This window comes from Prionailurus bengalensis, chromosome X (genome assembly GCF_016509475.1).
Source record: "Prionailurus bengalensis isolate Pbe53 chromosome X, Fcat_Pben_1.1_paternal_pri, whole genome shotgun sequence".
Taxonomy (NCBI): Eukaryota; Metazoa; Chordata; class Mammalia; order Carnivora; family Felidae; genus Prionailurus; species Prionailurus bengalensis.
The window spans coordinates 88,146,604-88,163,789 of record NC_057361.1 but is presented as its reverse complement, the minus strand read 5'-3'; the positions used below and the strand labels follow the sequence as shown (position 1 = coordinate 88,163,789).

General features: G+C 38.4%; 1 protein-coding gene across 2 annotated transcripts in view; it reads left to right on the top strand.

Annotated features, from left to right (window-relative positions):
* The window catches only part of NUP62CL (nucleoporin 62 C-terminal like), an 86,801-nt gene that overhangs the window by 54,173 nt on the left and 15,442 nt on the right, over window positions 1-17,186 (top strand). For both annotated transcript variants that reach the window (XM_043569944.1, XM_043569943.1), the window contains one exon: window positions 2,571-2,637. In XM_043569944.1, coding sequence (XP_043425879.1) covers window positions 2,571-2,637 — 67 coding nt within the window. The remainder of the gene's footprint in view (window positions 1-2,570; window positions 2,638-17,186) is intronic.

Sequence of the window (17,186 nt, the reverse complement as noted above, 5' to 3'; positions counted from 1 at the left end):
GTCTAGTCTCTCTGTGTTAAATTAAAATACTAGAAGTTTCTGAACAGAGCAAGTAAAAGGGGCCTGTAATCTTATCCTTATCCTTTTTGTTTACTTAGCCTTGTTTTACTTTATTTTGGTGGCAGGGAGTAAATGGTGTGAGTCTTTTGTTTTTGTTTTTCCTGGCAAGGGTGATTGAGATATTTAAGATGAGTGAATTAAAGATAATTGCTGCTTGATAGTAGGACAAAAGAAGCAAGAGATAAGCAACAATTCATCTCTTTTCTCAGATAGCATAGATCATTGGACAAGAAGCAGAGAAAACATTTGCTGAACAATAACATTCTTGCAGATAATTTATTATAACTAGATCAACAGAGCTCCTTTACCGTGGGCCATACACCAGGGTAGAAAGATAGCAACGATATTTAACAATATTCACAATGATGGGATTTACCTTTGTTTTTACTTTTTGGGGGGTTGGGGATGGGAGGGAAAACCTAATACCTGAAATTTTTATTAAGTAAATCCGTATTTCGGCAAATGGTATTCAGTCACATTGTCTTACAAAAACTCATTTTTCCCGGGTGACTCAGTAGGTTGAGTAGCCGACTTCGGCTCAGGTCATGATCTTGCCACTTGTGAGTTCAAGCCCCACCTTAGGATCCCTGCTGTTGGCACAGAGCCCACTTCAGATCCTTCATACCCCTCTCACTCACCCTCCCCCACATGCACTCTCTCAAAAATAAACAAACATTTAAAAAAATCTCATTGTGGTGCCTGGGTGGTTTAGTTGGTCGGCTCAGGTCATGATCTCTTGGTTTGTGAGTTCAAGCTCCGCGTCAGGTTTGTGCTGACAGCTCAGAGCCTGGAGCCTGCTTCTGATTCTGTGTCTCCTCCTCTCTCTGCCCCTGCCATGCTCATGCTCTTCCTCTCTCTGTCTCTCAATAATAAATAAATGTTAAAAAATTTAAAAAATTCATTGTTCCTAGTACAAGTTGTATTTCTATTTGTTATGTTAAAACACACTAAATTTGCTACTTTCACTACATACTGTTCTTTTAGGTGTAACATTTTCATTTCTTCCTATTATATCCTGGACTTTACTACAATAGTCATAAAAATATTTTTAAAAATTTAAATGTCTAGTGTGTCTCATTACAAACTTAATACATATACTTATTCAATGTGTTGTTAGGGTTGGAAAATGTGGAAATCTATAAAGAAAATTAAATCACCTATATTACCAGTACCCTGTGAATACATTGGTATGTTTTTTCCAAGTCTTTTTGCTGTGCTGGTAAAAATTCTCCTTTTGTTTTGAACAGCATTGGAAGCAAACATATATAGAGTTTTGTATTTAATATTCTTTCATGGTGTTTTCTCAAAATTTTAAGCATTCTTTGAAAACTTTGGAAATCTTTGAAAATATTAATGATTATAATATTTCATTAGAGGTGACTTTACCATAATATATTGGATTGCTTTTTTAAATTGGTGGAGATATTGTTTCCAAATTTTTGTCATTATAAAATTGTTCTATAATGACCAGTTATGTGTAGATTTGATTATTTCCTCTGGATAGGTTCCTAGAAGTAGAATAAGATATGAATATTTTAAGATTGTTGATATATATTGTAAAAATTTACATTTTGAAAGGTTGGGTCAGTTTTTATTACTATAGGCTATATAGGAATGTACCTGTTTTCTCCATACACTTGACAACTGAGTATTACCATTTATTAAAAATTGCTGACTTGGAGATCTTGCTATTTAAACAATATGATGGATCTCAAGGGCATTATGCTAAGTGACATAAGTGAGACCAAGAAAGACAAATACCGAATGATCTCACTTAAGTGTAGAATTGAAAAACACCGGCACCAAAAAAAATGAGCTCATAGATACAGAGAACAGATTGGTGGTTGCCAGAGGCAAGGAGTAGGCAGTGGGTGAAATGGGTGAAGGTGGTCAAAAGGTACAAATTTCCAGGTATAAAATAAGTTATGGGGATGTAATGTATACAGCATGGTAACTATAGTTAATAATGCTGTGTTGCATATTTGAAAATTGCTAAGCCATTATATCTTGAATGTTAATATCACAAGAAAAAATGTGTTTAACCACATATGGTGATGGATGTTAGCAAGAGTTATTGTGGTGATCATTTCACAATATATATAAATATCAAATCATTATATTATGCACCTGAAAGTAATAAAATGTTATTTGTCAATTGTACCTCAATAAAAAGCTGCTTATTTGTTTGAAAAAAGTAACATTTTAAGTTTTATATGAATTTCTTGTCTTGTGAAATGTCTGTTAATGTTTTTTACTTATTTTTATGTCGTAGTCTTATTGAATTATAGGCATCTTTCTTGACAGTTACAAAATTGTTAGATTGAAGTAATATGAAGATGTAATGAACATTACAAATATGAAAGAGCAAAAAGTCATTAATATTTTATATATCTTCAGTCCATTTCTTACCAAAAGAAATGAAAAGTTACTTCCTAATTTCAATTTTTTATGTTTGTTTTACTTACCGTATCTGAATAATCATAATCTAAAGCTTCTGTGTGTGTTTTTAGCTCCAGCAGATCTGCAAAATTCTGAATGCTCATATGGACTCTCTACAGTGGATTAATGAGAATTCAGGTGGGAGTTTATTTGTACATGAAGGTATCCATTATTACAAGTAGAAAACGTGATGCAAGTCAGCTTTTGTGCACCATGACCACACTCAAATGAGAGTTTGGTTATAGGGGTATTGCTTAACTGACAGAATGTATACATTAACTCTCAAGAAGTCTAATTGCTTGTTTTTATAAAATGGAACACTAAAGAATAAGTGTGTGAAGAATAAACTAGAAACTCATGAAATTAGGGGGTGTATAGGAATGAGGTGGAGGAGCTAGGGAAGAAGCAGGACTTCTCCAAGTATACCTTTTGACATAGTTTTGGTTTTTGGCCTATCTAAAAGTTTAAATACTCAAAAATAAGAAGCCAAAAAGAATGGGAAGAAAGACAAGTGCTAAAATTGAATACATACAAATTGAAACCAAACAAACCCGTGTAACTAATTTATAACATAATCCAGCTCAGATTTTTGAACGTGTGTTCTTGACAGTACATTCTTACTAGGCTGTAATCTTAAGGATAAAAAGATCTGCAGAGAAATCTTAAACTTTCTTAAGAGGCTATTGTTAGTTTCACAATTATAATGCGCTGTATTGTGTTTATATATATTCTAATATAATAATATTGTCATCCTGTATATTGTAGGATAAAGAAAAGGCATGAGGATAGTAATGATAATGGAAACCAAGATTTTCATTGAAAGATAAAAGAGATAGAAGATATTTTTCTCTTCCTTTTATATTTGTATTGTAATTTTTTAAAGTTTATTTTGAGAGAGACACATGTGTGCATGTGGGTGGGGGAGAGGCAGAGAGAGAGGGAGAGAATCCCAAGCAGGCTCTGTGCTAAGAGCACAGAGCTCAGCATGAGGCTCAATCCCACAAACCATGAGATCATGACCTGAGCCAAAATCAAAAGTCTGGATGCTTAACCGACTGAGCCACCCAGGCACCCCTGTATTGTAAATTTGAATTGCAAATATTAGTATGAATTCCTGTTCCCTTTTTCTGTATATAGAAAAGGCAGGGATGCCTGGGTGGCTCAGTTGGTTAAGCGTCTGACTCTTGATTTCGGCTCAGGTCATGATCTCATAGTTTGTGAGATTGAGCCCCACATTGGGTCTGTGCTGACAGTGCGAAGCCTGCCTCTCTCTCTCTCTCTCTCTCTCTCTCTCTCTTTCTCTGCTCCTCCCCCTTTAAAAAAAAAGAGGTCGAAGAAGCAATGACAAACCCCAATAGCAATGAACAGCACCTCAAGCACCTAAATCTTGGTTTTTAAACACCATTTCCATTAGGGGAACCTGGGTGACTCAGTCAAACATCAAACTCTTGATCTCAGCTCAGGTCTTGATCTCAGGGTCATGAGCTCAAGCCCCATGTTGGGCTCTATGGTGTATGTCAAGCCTACTTAAAAAAAAGTACCATTGGGAGTTGCGGCAAGATGGCGGCTTAGGAGGACGCTGGGCTCACCGCACGTCCTGCTGATCACTTAGATTCCATCTACACCTGCCTAAATAACCCAGAAAACCACCAGAGGATTAGCAGAACAGAGTCGCCGGAGCCAAACGCAGACGAGAGGCCCACGGAAGAGGGTAGGAAGGGCGGCGAGGCGGTGCGCGCCCCACGGACTGGCGGGAGGGAGCCGGGGCGGAGGGGCGGCTCGCCGGCCAAGCAGAGCCCCCGAGTCGGGCTTGCAAAAGCGGAGGGGCCGGGCGGACTGTGTTCCGACAGCAAGCGCGACTTAGCGTCTGGGAGGTCAGAAATTAACAGCTCTGCTCTGAAAGCAGGAAGGCTGGAGGACAAAGGGAGGGAGAGCTGCTGAGCCCCCTGACAACAGAGCTCAGTTTGGTGGGGAACAAAGGCGCTCGCCAGCGCCATTTCCCCCGCCCATCCCCCAGCCGAAATCCCAAAGGGAACCGGTTCCTGCCAGGGAACTTGCTCGCTCCGCGCAAACACCCAACTCTGCGCTTCTGCGGAGCCAAACCTCCAGCAGCGGATCTGACTCCCTCCCGCTGCCACAGGGCCCCTCCTGAAGTGGATCACCTAAGGAGAAGCGATCTAAGCCTGCCCCTCCTGCCCCCGAGCACCTTGCCTACCCACCCCAGCTAATGCGCCAGATCCCCAGCATCACAAGCCTGGCAGGGTGCAAGTAACCCAGACGAGCCACACCACCCCACAGTGAATCCCGCCCCTAGGAGAGGGGAAGAGAAGGCACACACCAGTCTGACTGTGGCCCCAGCGGTGGGCTGGGGGCAGACATCAGGTCTGACTGCGGCCCCGCCCACCAACTCCAGGTATACACCACAGCACAGGGGAAGTGCCCTGCAGGTCCTCACCACGCCAGGGACTATCCAAAATGACCAAGCGGAAGAACTCCCCTCAGAAGAATCTCCAGGAAATAACAACAGCTAATGACCTGATCAAAAAGGATTTAAATAATATAACAGAAAGTGAATTTAGAATAATAGTCATAAAATTAATCGCTGGGCTTGAAAACAGTATACAGGACAGCAGAGAATCTCTTGCTACAGAGATCAAGGGACTAAGGAACAGTCACGAGGAGCTGAAAAACGCTTTAAACGAAATGCATAACAAAATGGAAACCACCACAGCTCGGCTTGAAGAGGCAGAGGAGAGAATAGGTGAACTAGAAGATAAAGTTATGGAAAAAGAGGAAGCTGAGAAAAAGAGAGAAAAAAAAATCCAGGAGTATGAGGGGAAAATTAGAGAACTAAGGGATACACTAAAAAGAAATAATATACGCATAATTGGTATCCCAGAGGAGGAAGAGAGAGGGAAAGGTGCTGAAGGGGTACTTGAAGAAATCATAGCTGAGAACTTCCCTGAACTGGGGAAGGAAAAAGGCATTGAAATCCAAGAGGCACAGAGAACTCCCTTCAGACGTAACTTGAATCGATCTTCTGCACGACATATCATAGTGAAACTGGCAAAATACAAGGATAAAGAGAAAATTCTGAAAGCAGCAAGGGGTAAACGTGCCCTCACATATAAAGGGAGACCTATAAGACTCGTGACTGATCTCTCTTTTGAAACTTGGCAGGCCAGAAAGAATTGGCACGAGATTTTCAGGGTGCTAGACAGAAAAAATATGCAGCCAAGAATCCTTTATCCAGCAAGTCTGTCATTTAGAATAGAAGGAGAGATAAAGGTCTTCCCAAACAAACAAAAACTGAAGGAAATTGTCACCACTAAACCAGCCCTACAAGAGATCCTAAGGGGGACCCTGTGAGACAAAGTCCCAGAGACATCACTATAAGCATAAAACATACAGACATCACAATGACTCTAAACCCGTATCTTTCTATAATAACACTGAATGTAAATGGATTAAATGCGCCAACCAAAAGACATAGGGTATCAGAATGGATAAAAAAACAAGACCCATCTATTTGCTGTCTGCAAGAGACTCATTTTAGACCTGAGGACACCTTTAGATTGAGAGTGAGGGGATGGAGAACTATTTATCATGCGACTGGAAGCCAAAAGAAAGCTGGAGTAGCCATACTTATATCAGACAAACTAGACTTTAAATTAAAGGCTGTAACAAGAGATGAAGAAGGACATTATATAATAGTTACAGGGTCTATCCATCAGGAAGAGCTAACAATTATCAATGTCTATGCGCCGAATACTGGAGCCCCCAAATATATAAAACAATTACTCATAAACATAAGCAACCTTATTGATAAGAATGTGGTAATTGCAGGGGACTTTAATACACCACTTACAGAAATGGATAGATCATCTAGACACACGGTCAATAAAGAAACAAGGGCCCTGAATGAGACATTGGATGAGATGGACTTGACAGATATATTTAGAACTCTGCATCCCAAAGCAACAGAATATACTTTCTTCTCGAGTGCACATGGAACATTCTCCAAGATAGATCATATACTGGGTCACAAAACAGCCCTTCATAAGTTTACAAGAATTGAAATTATACCATGCTTACTTTCAGACCACAATGCCATGAAGCTTGAAATCAACCACAGGAAAAAGTCTGGAAAACCTCCAAAAGCATGGAGGTTAAAGAACACCCTACTAACGAATGAGTGGGTCAACCAGGCAATTAGAGAAGAAATTAAAAAATATATGGAAACAAACGAAAATGAAAATACAACAATCCAAACGCTTTGGGACGCAGCAAAGGCAGTCCTGAGAGGAAAATACATTGCAATCCAGGCCTATCTCAAGAAACAAGAAAAATCCCAAATACAAAATCTAACAGCACACCTAAAGGAACTAGAAGCAGAACAGCAAAGGCAGCCTAAGCCCAGCAGAAGAAGAGAAATAATAAAGATCAGAGCAGAAATAAACAATATAGAAACTAAAAAAACTGTAGAGCAGATCAACGAAACCAAGAGTTGGTTTTTTGAAAAAATAAACAAAATTGACAAACCTCTAGCCAGGCTTCTCAAAAAGAAAAGGGAGATGACCCAAATAGATAAAATCATGAATGAAAATGGAATTATTACAACCAATCCCTCAGAGATACAAACAATTATCAGGGAATACTATGAAAAATTATATGCCAACAAATTGGACAACCTGGAAGAAATGGACGAATTCCTGAACACCCACACGCTTCCAAAACTCAATCAGGAGGAAATAGAAAGCTTGAACAGACCCATAACCAGCGAAGAAATTGAATCGGTTATCAAAAATCTCCCAACAAATAAGAGTCCAGGACCAGATGGCTTCCCAGGGGAGTTCTACCAGACGTTTAAAGCAGAGATAATACCTATCCTTCTCAAGCTATTCCAAGAAATAGAAAGGGAAGGAAAACTTCCAGACTCATTCTATGAAGCCAGTATTACTTTGATTCCTAAACCAGACAGAGACCCAGTAAAAAAAGAGAACTACAGGCCAATATCCCTGATGAATATGGATGCAAAAATTCTCAATAAGATACTAGCAAATCGAATTCAACGGCATATAAAAAGAATTATTCACCATGATCAAGTGGGATTCATTCCTGGGATGCAGGGCTGGTTCAACATTCGCAAATCAATCAACGTGATACATCACATTAACAAAAAAAAAGAGAAGAACCATATGATCCTGTCAATCGATGCAGAAAAGGCCTTCAACAAAATCCAGCACCCTTTCTTAATAAAAACCCTTGAGAAAGTCGGGATAGAAGGAACATACTTAAAGATCATAAAAGCCATTTATGAAAAGCCCACAGATAACATCATCCTCAACGGGGAAAAACTGAAAGCTTTTTCCCTGAGATCAGGAACACGACAAGGATGCCCACTCTCACCGCTGCTGTTTAACATAGTGCTAGAAGTTCTAGCATCAGCAATCAGACAACAAAAGGAAATCAAAGGCATCAAAATTGGCAAAGATGAAGTCAACCTTTCGCTTTTTGCAGATGACATGATATTATACATGGAAAATCCGATAGACTCCACCAAAAGTCTGCTAGAACTGATACAGGAATTCAGCAAAGTTGCAGGATACAAAATCAATGTACAGAAATCAGTTGCATTCTTATACACCAACAATGAAGCAACAGAAAGACAAATAAAGAAACTGATCCCATTCACAATTGCACCAAGAAGCATAAAATACCTAGGAATAAATCTAACCAAAGATGTAAAGGATCTGTATGCTGAAAACTATAGAAAGCTTCTGAAGGAAATTGAAGAAGATTTAAAGAAATGGAAAGACATTCCCTGCTCATGGATTGGAAAAATAAATATTGTCAAAATGTCAATACTACCCAAAGCTATCTACACATTCAATGCAATCCCAATCAAAATTGCACCAGCATTCTTCTCGAAACTAGAACAAGCAATCCTAAAATTCATATGGAACCACAAAAGGCCCCGAATAGCCAAAGGAATTTTGAAGAAGAAGACCAAAGCAGGAGGCATCACAATCCCAGACTTCAGCCTCTACTACAAAGCTGTCATCATCAAGACAGCATGGTATTGGCACCAAAACAGACACATAGACCAATGGAATAGAATAGAAACCCCAGAACTAGACCCACAAACGTATGGCCAACTCATCTTTGACAAAGCAGGAAAGAACATCCAATGGAAAAAAGACAGCCTCTTTAATAAATGGTGCTGGGAGAACTGGACAGCAACATGCAGAAGGTTGAAACTAGACCACTTTCTCACACCATTCACAAAAATAAACTCAAAATGGATAAAGGACCTAAATGTGAGACAGGAAACCATCAAAACCTTAGAGGAGAAAGCAGGAAAAGACCTCTCTGACCTCAGCCGTAGCAATCTCTTACTCGACACATCCCCAAAGGCAAGGGAATTAAAAGCAAAAGTGAATTACTGGGACCTTATGAAGATAAAAAGCTTCTGCACAGCAAAGGAAACAACCAACAAAACTAAAAGGCAACCAACGGAATGGGAAAAGATATTCGCAAATGACATATCGGACAAAGGGCTAGTATCCAAAATCTATCAAGAGCTCACCAAACTCCACACCCGAAAAACAAATAACCCAGTGAAGAAATGGGCAGAAAACATGAATAGACACTTCTCTAAAGAAGACATCCGGATGGCCAACAGGCACATGAAAAGATGTTCAGCATCGCTCCTCATCAGGGAAATACAAATCAAAACCACACTCAGGTATCACCTCACGCCAGTCAGAGTGGCCAAAATGAACAAATCAGGAGACTATAGATGCTGGAGAGGATGTGGAGAAACGGGAACCCTCTTGCACTGTTGGTGGGAATGCAAATTGGTGCAGCCGCTCTGGAAAGCAGTGTGGAGGTTCCTCAGAAAATTAAAAATAGACCTACCCTATGACCCAGCAATAGCACTGCTAGGAATTTATCCAAGGGATACAGGAGCACTGATGCATAGGGCCACTTGTACCCCAATGTTCATAGCAGCACTCTCAACAATATCCAAATTATGGAAAGAGCCTAAATGTCCATCAACTGATGAATGGATAAAGAAATTGTGGTTTATATACACAATGGAATATTACATGGCAATGAGAAAAAATGAAATATGGCCTTTTGTAGCAACGTGGATGGAACTGGAGAGTGTGATGCTAAGTGAAATAAGCCATACAGAGAAAGACAGATACCATATGGTTTCACTCTTATGTGGATCCTGAGAAACTTAACAGGAACCCATGGGGGAGGGGAAGGAAAAAAAAAAAAAAGAGGTTAGAATGGGAGAGAGCCAAAGCATAAGAGACTGTTAAAAACTGAGAACAAACTGAGGGTTGATGGGGGGGTGGGAGGGAGGAGAGGGTGGGTGATGGGTATTGAGGAGGGCACCTTTTGGGATGAGCACTGGGTGTTGTATGGAAACCAATTTGTCAATAAATTTCAGAAAAAAAAAACAAAAAACAAAAAAAACAAAAAAAACAAAAAAAAAACAAAAAACAAAAAACAAACAAAAAAAAAAGTACCATTCCCATTAAAAGTTATAACCAAGGCTTCTTAGGGAAATATCTGATCTCAGGTTTCAGGCAGGGAATGTACAGGGTGAGTTTGGAACTTTTTATGCAAGAAAAGAGATTGTTCAAAACTAATGAGGTTATATCAGAACACAAGATGGTGCTTGAATGGGCTTCTATTGGCCAAATTAGGATGGTTTGAACATCAAAAAGAGTATCAATAAGTGGATTACTATGATACATTGAGGGGGGAAAATCTCTGCTACTCTAGAGAAAAATGGGAGGTACAGGGAAAAGTCTTTGTAGAAACATGTCAGGTAATAATTATAGAAGGAATTATAGAATTAGAGAACCACAATTAAGAAAATTTCAACAGAGCACTTCTATTAAGCTTACCCTGAAATTGAATACCTTGCCTCATTTATTTATTTTTAAAAATATTTTATTAAAAAATAAAATATTTTTTTAAATAAGTTTATTTATTTGTTTTGAAAGAAAGTGAGCGAGCAGGGGAGGGGCAGAGAGAGGGAGAAGGAGAGAGAATCCCAAGATGTGGGGCTCAATCTCATGAATTGTGACATCATGACCTGAACCAAAATCAAGAGTTGCACACTTAAGTGACTGAGCCACCCAGGTGCCCCATTACCTCATTTAATAAATATTTCAACTGTCAATCATTTCTTGGCAGAAAAAATATGCTAGAAGGAATGGACCAAATACAGACTGCATGTTACTGAGTTATTTTTTTTAAGAAAAAATCAGTTTTATTGAAGTATAATTTACATACCACAAACAAGTACCACTTTAATCAATTGATAAAATTTAATATCACTAGTAGCAGGATAACTTGATATGATGTGCCTCTTGATATGACATGATAAGAAATATACAGTATCACATATGTAATATTCTTATCAAAAATGGTTCATCTGAATCTAATCATAAGAAACAGACATTCTACCAGTGAGATAGTTTGAAAGATGATGTAATATTCTTACCAAAAATGTTTAACTGAATAAAATCACAAGAAAATAATCAGACACTCTATGTGTAGCACATCGTGAAACATAATTGGCTTGGGACTTTTCAAAAAGTCAGTCATGGGAAACAAAATTCAGAACCAAGCTAAGGGAATTGTCTTAGTTTAAAAGAAACATAATAAGTCTACTATGTTAACTTGGATTGGATACTGGATCAAAACCAAGAAGACTTTCCTTTCCTTTCCTTTCCTTTCCTTTCCTTTCCTTTCCTTTCCTTTCCTTTCCTTTCCTTTCCTTTCCTTTTTCCTTTCCTTTCCTTTCCTTTCCCTCCCTCCCTTCCTTCCTTTTCTTTCTCTTTTTCATTTTCCCTCTTTATTTCTTTCCTTGCCTGCCTGCCTTACTTTCTTACTGCCTGCCTTCCTTTCTTTTTATTTTTCATTGAGTTCTAATTGATCTATAACACTATGTTAGTTTCAGATGTACAGCATTATGATTCGACATTTATATACACTGCAAAATGATTACCATAATATGTCTAGTTACCAACTGTCACCATACAAAATTATAAAAAAATTCTTTTCTTGTGATGAGAACTTCTAGTTATTTACTATCTTGGCAACTTGCAAGTATGCACTACAGTATTACTGACTATAGTCACCATGCTGTACATGACCTCCCCATGACTTATTTATTTTATAACTGAAGTTTGTACCTCTTGACCCTCTTCACCCATTTCATCTTTTCCCCTCTAGCAACCACCATGCTGTGTTCTGTATTTATGAGTTTTGTTTTGTTTTGTTTGTTCATTTGTTTTGTCTTTTAGATTCCACATATAAGTGAAATCATACGGTGTTTGTCTTTGTCTGACTTATTTCACGTAGCATAATAACCCTCTAGTTCCATCCATGTTGTCACAAATGGCAAGATTTCATGTTTTTATGGGTGAGTAGTATCCCATTGTGTCTGTGTATGTGTGTGTGTGTGTATACCAAATCTTCTTTTTCTTTTTTTTTAAATTTTTCTAACGTTTATTTATTTTTGAGAGAGTACAAACAGGGGAGGGGCAGAGAGAGAGGGAGAGAGAGAATCTGAAGCAGGCTCCAGGCTCTGAGCTGTCAGCAGAGAGCACAACGTGGGGCTCGAACTCACAAGTGGTGAGATCATCACTGAGCTGAAGTCAGACGCTTAACCCACTAAGCCACCCAGACACCCCCCAAATCTTCTTCTTTTTTTAAATTTTAACTCCAGTATAATTAGCAGTGTTTTATTAGTTTCAGGTATGCAATATACTGATTCAACAGTTTCTATACATTACTCAGTGCTCATCACAATAAGTGTACTCTTAATCCCCTTCACCTATTTCACCCATCCCCCCACCCACCTCTGTATACCAAATCTTTGTCCATTCATCCAGCAATGGACAGTTAGATTGTAGCCAAATCTAGGCTATTATAAATAATTCTGGGGGCGCCTGGGTGGCGCAGTCGGTTAAGCGTCCGACTTCAGCCAGGTCACGATCTCGCGGTGTGAGTTCAAGCCCCGCGTCGGGCTCTGGGCTGATGGCTCAGAGCCTGGAGCCTGTTTCCAATTCTGTGTCTCCCTCTCTCTCTGCCCCTCCCCTGTTCATGCTCTGTCTCTCTCTGTCCCAAAAATAAATAAACGTTGAAAAAAAAAATTTAAAAAAAAAAATAATTCTGCAATTAACATAAGGGTGTATAAATCTTTTCAAATTAATATTCTCATTTTCTTCAGATAAATACGTAGTACTGTAATTGCTGGATCATTGGTAGTTCTATTTTTAATTTTTGAAGAAACTCCGTATTGGTTTTCATAGTGACTACACCAGTTTACTTCCCCACCGATAGTTCATAAGGGTCCTAGTTTTTCCCACATCCTCACCAACGCTTGTTATTTCTTATCTTTTTGATAATAGGCATTCTGACAGGTATGAGGTGATACTTCATTGTGGCTTTGATTTGCATTTCCCTGATGATGAGTTATGCTGAGCATCTTTGCATGTGTCTGTTGGCCATCTTTGTGGCTTCTTTGGAAAAATGTCTATTCATGTCTTCTGCCCTTTTTAAATTGGATTATTTGTGTTTCTGGTATTGAGTTGTATAAGTTCTTTATGTACTTTGGATATTAACTCCTTATTGGATATATCATTTGCAAATATCTTCTTCCATTTGGTAGGTTGTGTTTTCATTCTGTTAATGGTTTCCTTTGCTGTGCAGAAGTTTTTTAGTTTTTTTAGTTTAGTTTTAGTTTTTTTAGTTTTAGTTTAGTTTTTTTAGTTTAGTTTAGTTTTTAGTCCCATTTGTTTAATTTTGATTTTGTTACCTTTGCTTTTGGAGTCAGACCCAAAAAGTCATTGCCAAGACTGGTGCCAAGGAGCTTTTCACCTATGTTTTCTCAAGAAGATGTTATTTAGAATAATTGGGGAAACTGAATATGAACTATATATTAATTGATATTAATGAAATTTTATTTTTTTTCATGTGTTGTTGTGGTTGTGTAGGAAAATATTTTATTCTTAGAAGCTGTATGCTACATTATTTAAAGAATTCCTATCTGTAGCTTTCAAGTTGTTCAAAATCTTGTGAAGAGAAGGAGATTGAACAATTTTAGGCAAAATGGTAACAGTGGGTTAATCTACATAAAGGATATACAAGTTTGTGATTTTTACTATTCTCTTGACTTTCTATAGATTTAAAATAAAAACATGGGAAGGAAATAATTTTTATAGACTTTTGCCTAAATATGGACTATAATGAGGCTTTAGTAATTGAGATAAATAGGGGCTAGTTAGGCAATCAGAGTTGTTACTCTTTTTAAAGATGTAGTATGAAAATAATACAAGTTTTCTCATTTGTATTATTTTATTTCTACATTCCTCATTCTCTTCATTAATAGAATTCATCAACCATGAACTTCTTCATCTTTCCCCCCTTTCAGACCTGCCTATATCATCATTCACCTTTACTTCCTTCTCTCAGAAGAAGAAATGTTCTATCCTTTTCCAAACTCTTTTGAATCATCATAGGGATGTTAAATTCTATATTGCTTTAGTATTAATTACCTGATGGGTAGATGTTTCTGAGTCTGATAGATATGGGTTCAAGTTAAGGCATTACCACTTAATAGTTTTGTGACCTTAACTGTTGCTTAATTTCTGAGTCTGTATCCTCATTTTACTAATTTTTATTTTTACTTTTTTCAAGGTTTGTTTATTTTTGAGAGAGAGAGAGAGAGTGTGTGCAAGGGAGGGGAAGAGAGAGAGAGGGAGACAGAGAATCCCAAGCAGGCTCTGCACTGTCAGCACAGAGCCCGATGCGGGGCTCGAACTCACGAACTGTGAAATCATGACCTGAGCCGAAATCAAGAGTCAGTCACTTAACCGACTGAGCCATCCAGGCACCCCTGTATCTTCATTTTAAACGTGACAGATAATATTTACCTTTCAGAGTTTTTGTAAGGATTAAAAGAAGCAATGTTGAACTTTCCTTGAGCAGTGCCTGGCCCAGGTTGGTGGTCAGTAAAAGACACTGGCAGAACTGGTTATCAGAGATAACTGTGTATAGGGGAGAGAGAGAAGGAGAAAGACGAGAAGTAGTTGTTAAATTGGGTCTAGGAAAGGCAGTTCCAGGTAGATTATCATTGAAAACCACTCACCTTAGAGAAGTTGTAAGAATGGCTGATATGTGGGAGAATGTTGGTGACTGGAAAACACTGAGGAATGAGATTATGCAGTCTGACTCAGTTGTCCTCCTGTCTGTATTCCTACAATGAACAGTTCTTCTTGAGTGGAATTGGGGCGGGGGTTGTCAGAATGTAAATGGGGCTGTAAAGAAAGATTATAGTCAATTTTTTTTCTCCTGGCTCAGATCTTTGTCAGAAGTAAAATATCAAGGCCAATGTTTTCCTACTAATAAACTTAAGTTTGTTAGCACTGCAGGGGACTTTATATAAATGAAGAAACTGTGGCCCAGAGAGTTTAAAAGACTTCCCTGAGAACACACAGCTAATTACTGGCAAAGCTAGGACCAGAATCCAAATTTCCTGATTATCAGAACAATGTTCTTTCTACTGGTATGCTCTCAAAACAATTTTAATATAGGCATCACTGGATGTAAAAACAAACATGTTACCTAACAGTAGAGGACAAGGGTTTTCAAAATATGATAATGGTAGTACTTTGTGTGGGACATTTTGTTCTAATTTCTGGGTAAATTTCTCAGTCAACACAGGATAAAAAGAGTAAGAATAAGATAGTTATGGATAGTAACTGGGAGTTACTTATTTGCTTAAAATGCAATTGAAATGGAGACAAAATGAGATTCTCAACTGAGACAATGGAGGCCATGATGAAGATGGGGGAAAAGCCTGGTAATTCTTGATACTGTGAGCTCCTTTTTGCTGTTCCCACCCAAGGAACCTTTCCTTTTCATATCAGGAAATGACATGATCAAGTAATGGACAGTGGCAGGGTTCAATTATGTTAAGAGGTGATTTTTGTTGGTGATGGTCTATTTTGCTTTTTAATAGTTAATGAGATCACATCTGCTGATCAGGACTGTGGACTGAGAAGTTTAAGGTTAAACTTTTCAATGAGTCCATGTATTCACATCCGAATAATAGTTATAGAAAAATTAATACGTTATTTTCACAATAAAAATAATATATTTTTTACTAAAGAAAAATCTCTAAGTGTATAGTTTTTTAAAATGGCTTTAATGTCAAAATCTGTGTTTTAAAAGGTTTCTGGGAAATGTTTTTATGATTTAATATCCTTAACATTGGTATAAAATTTTTCTTATTTAAAAATTTTTTTTTAATTTTAACGTTTATTTATTTTTGAGACAGAGAGAAAGCATGAACGAGGGAGGGTCGGAGAGAGAGGGAGACACAGAATCCGAAACAGGCTCCAGGCTCTGAGCAGTCAGCACAGAGCCTGATGCGGGGCTTGAACTCACAGACCGCGAGATCATGACCTGAGCTGAAGTCAGACGCTTAACCGACTGAGCCACCCAGGCGCCCCTAAAGCATAGCAACTGTAATGCTAATAGGATCATGTGCTTAACTTAAGAATCAGTTTATCCTTAAAAGTGACTTGGAAATCATACATCACACTTTTGAGGTACCTGGGTAGCTCAGTTGGTTGAGCATCCAACTTTGGCTCAGGTCATGATCTCACAGCTTATGAATTCAAATGCCACATCGAGCTTGCTGCTGTCAGCACAGACCCCACTTTTGATCCTCTGGCCTCCTCTCTCTTTCCCTCCCCTGCTTGCACTCTGTCTCTCTCAAAAATAAATAAACATTTAAAAAAAGAAATCATACATCAAAATTCAAATATATTAAAGTATTATACTGTCCAGTCAACTTTTCATTATTGATGAGTGAGTTATAGAGAAGCAGGCCCCTTTCTTTCTCTAGCATACATGGAACCAATTTATGGGATTGAGCTAGAAAGTGGTCAGAGATAAGTACAAAAGTATTGAATTAGGGGATGTCTGAACATGTGCTGATATTGACCAGTTCTCCGATTTGATATTCATCCATTGTTTAACATTATCTCTGCCTCTTCCTCCTGATTAGTATAGATAATTGAGAGTTAATAGTAATGATAGTCCAATACCACTTTCCATTCTTATCTCTTTCTGTAAAAATTTACAGCATTATTTCAAGGTTTGCTGGATGGTGGTGCTGCAGTCACACATCTGTCTTCTGAGTCACCGAAACTGCAGCAACTCCAGCTCTTTGGGGACCACTTATGACAGAGTTGACAATCAATCTGAGCTAATTTGTTATTCATTTTAAATATATTGAGCTATTCTCTGAGAGAGGGGGGAGATAGGGGTGAAGGACAAGCATTTTTTTGTTTCTTCGTATACCAAACCATTGTTGTGTCTATAATATTAATATCATGTGCCACAATAAAGGAATGTGCAGTGTAAATCATCTACTTACCATTATTTAAAAGTTCCTTCAGGGGCGCCTGGGTGGCTCAATCGGTTGAGCGACTGACTTCAGCTCAGGTCTTGATCTCACGGTTTGTGAGTTTGAGCCCCGCATTGTGGGCTCTGTGCTGACAGCTCAGAGCCTGGAGCCTGATTCAGATTCTGTGTCTCCCCCTCTCTCTTCCCCTCCCCCACTCATGCTCTGTCTCTCTCTG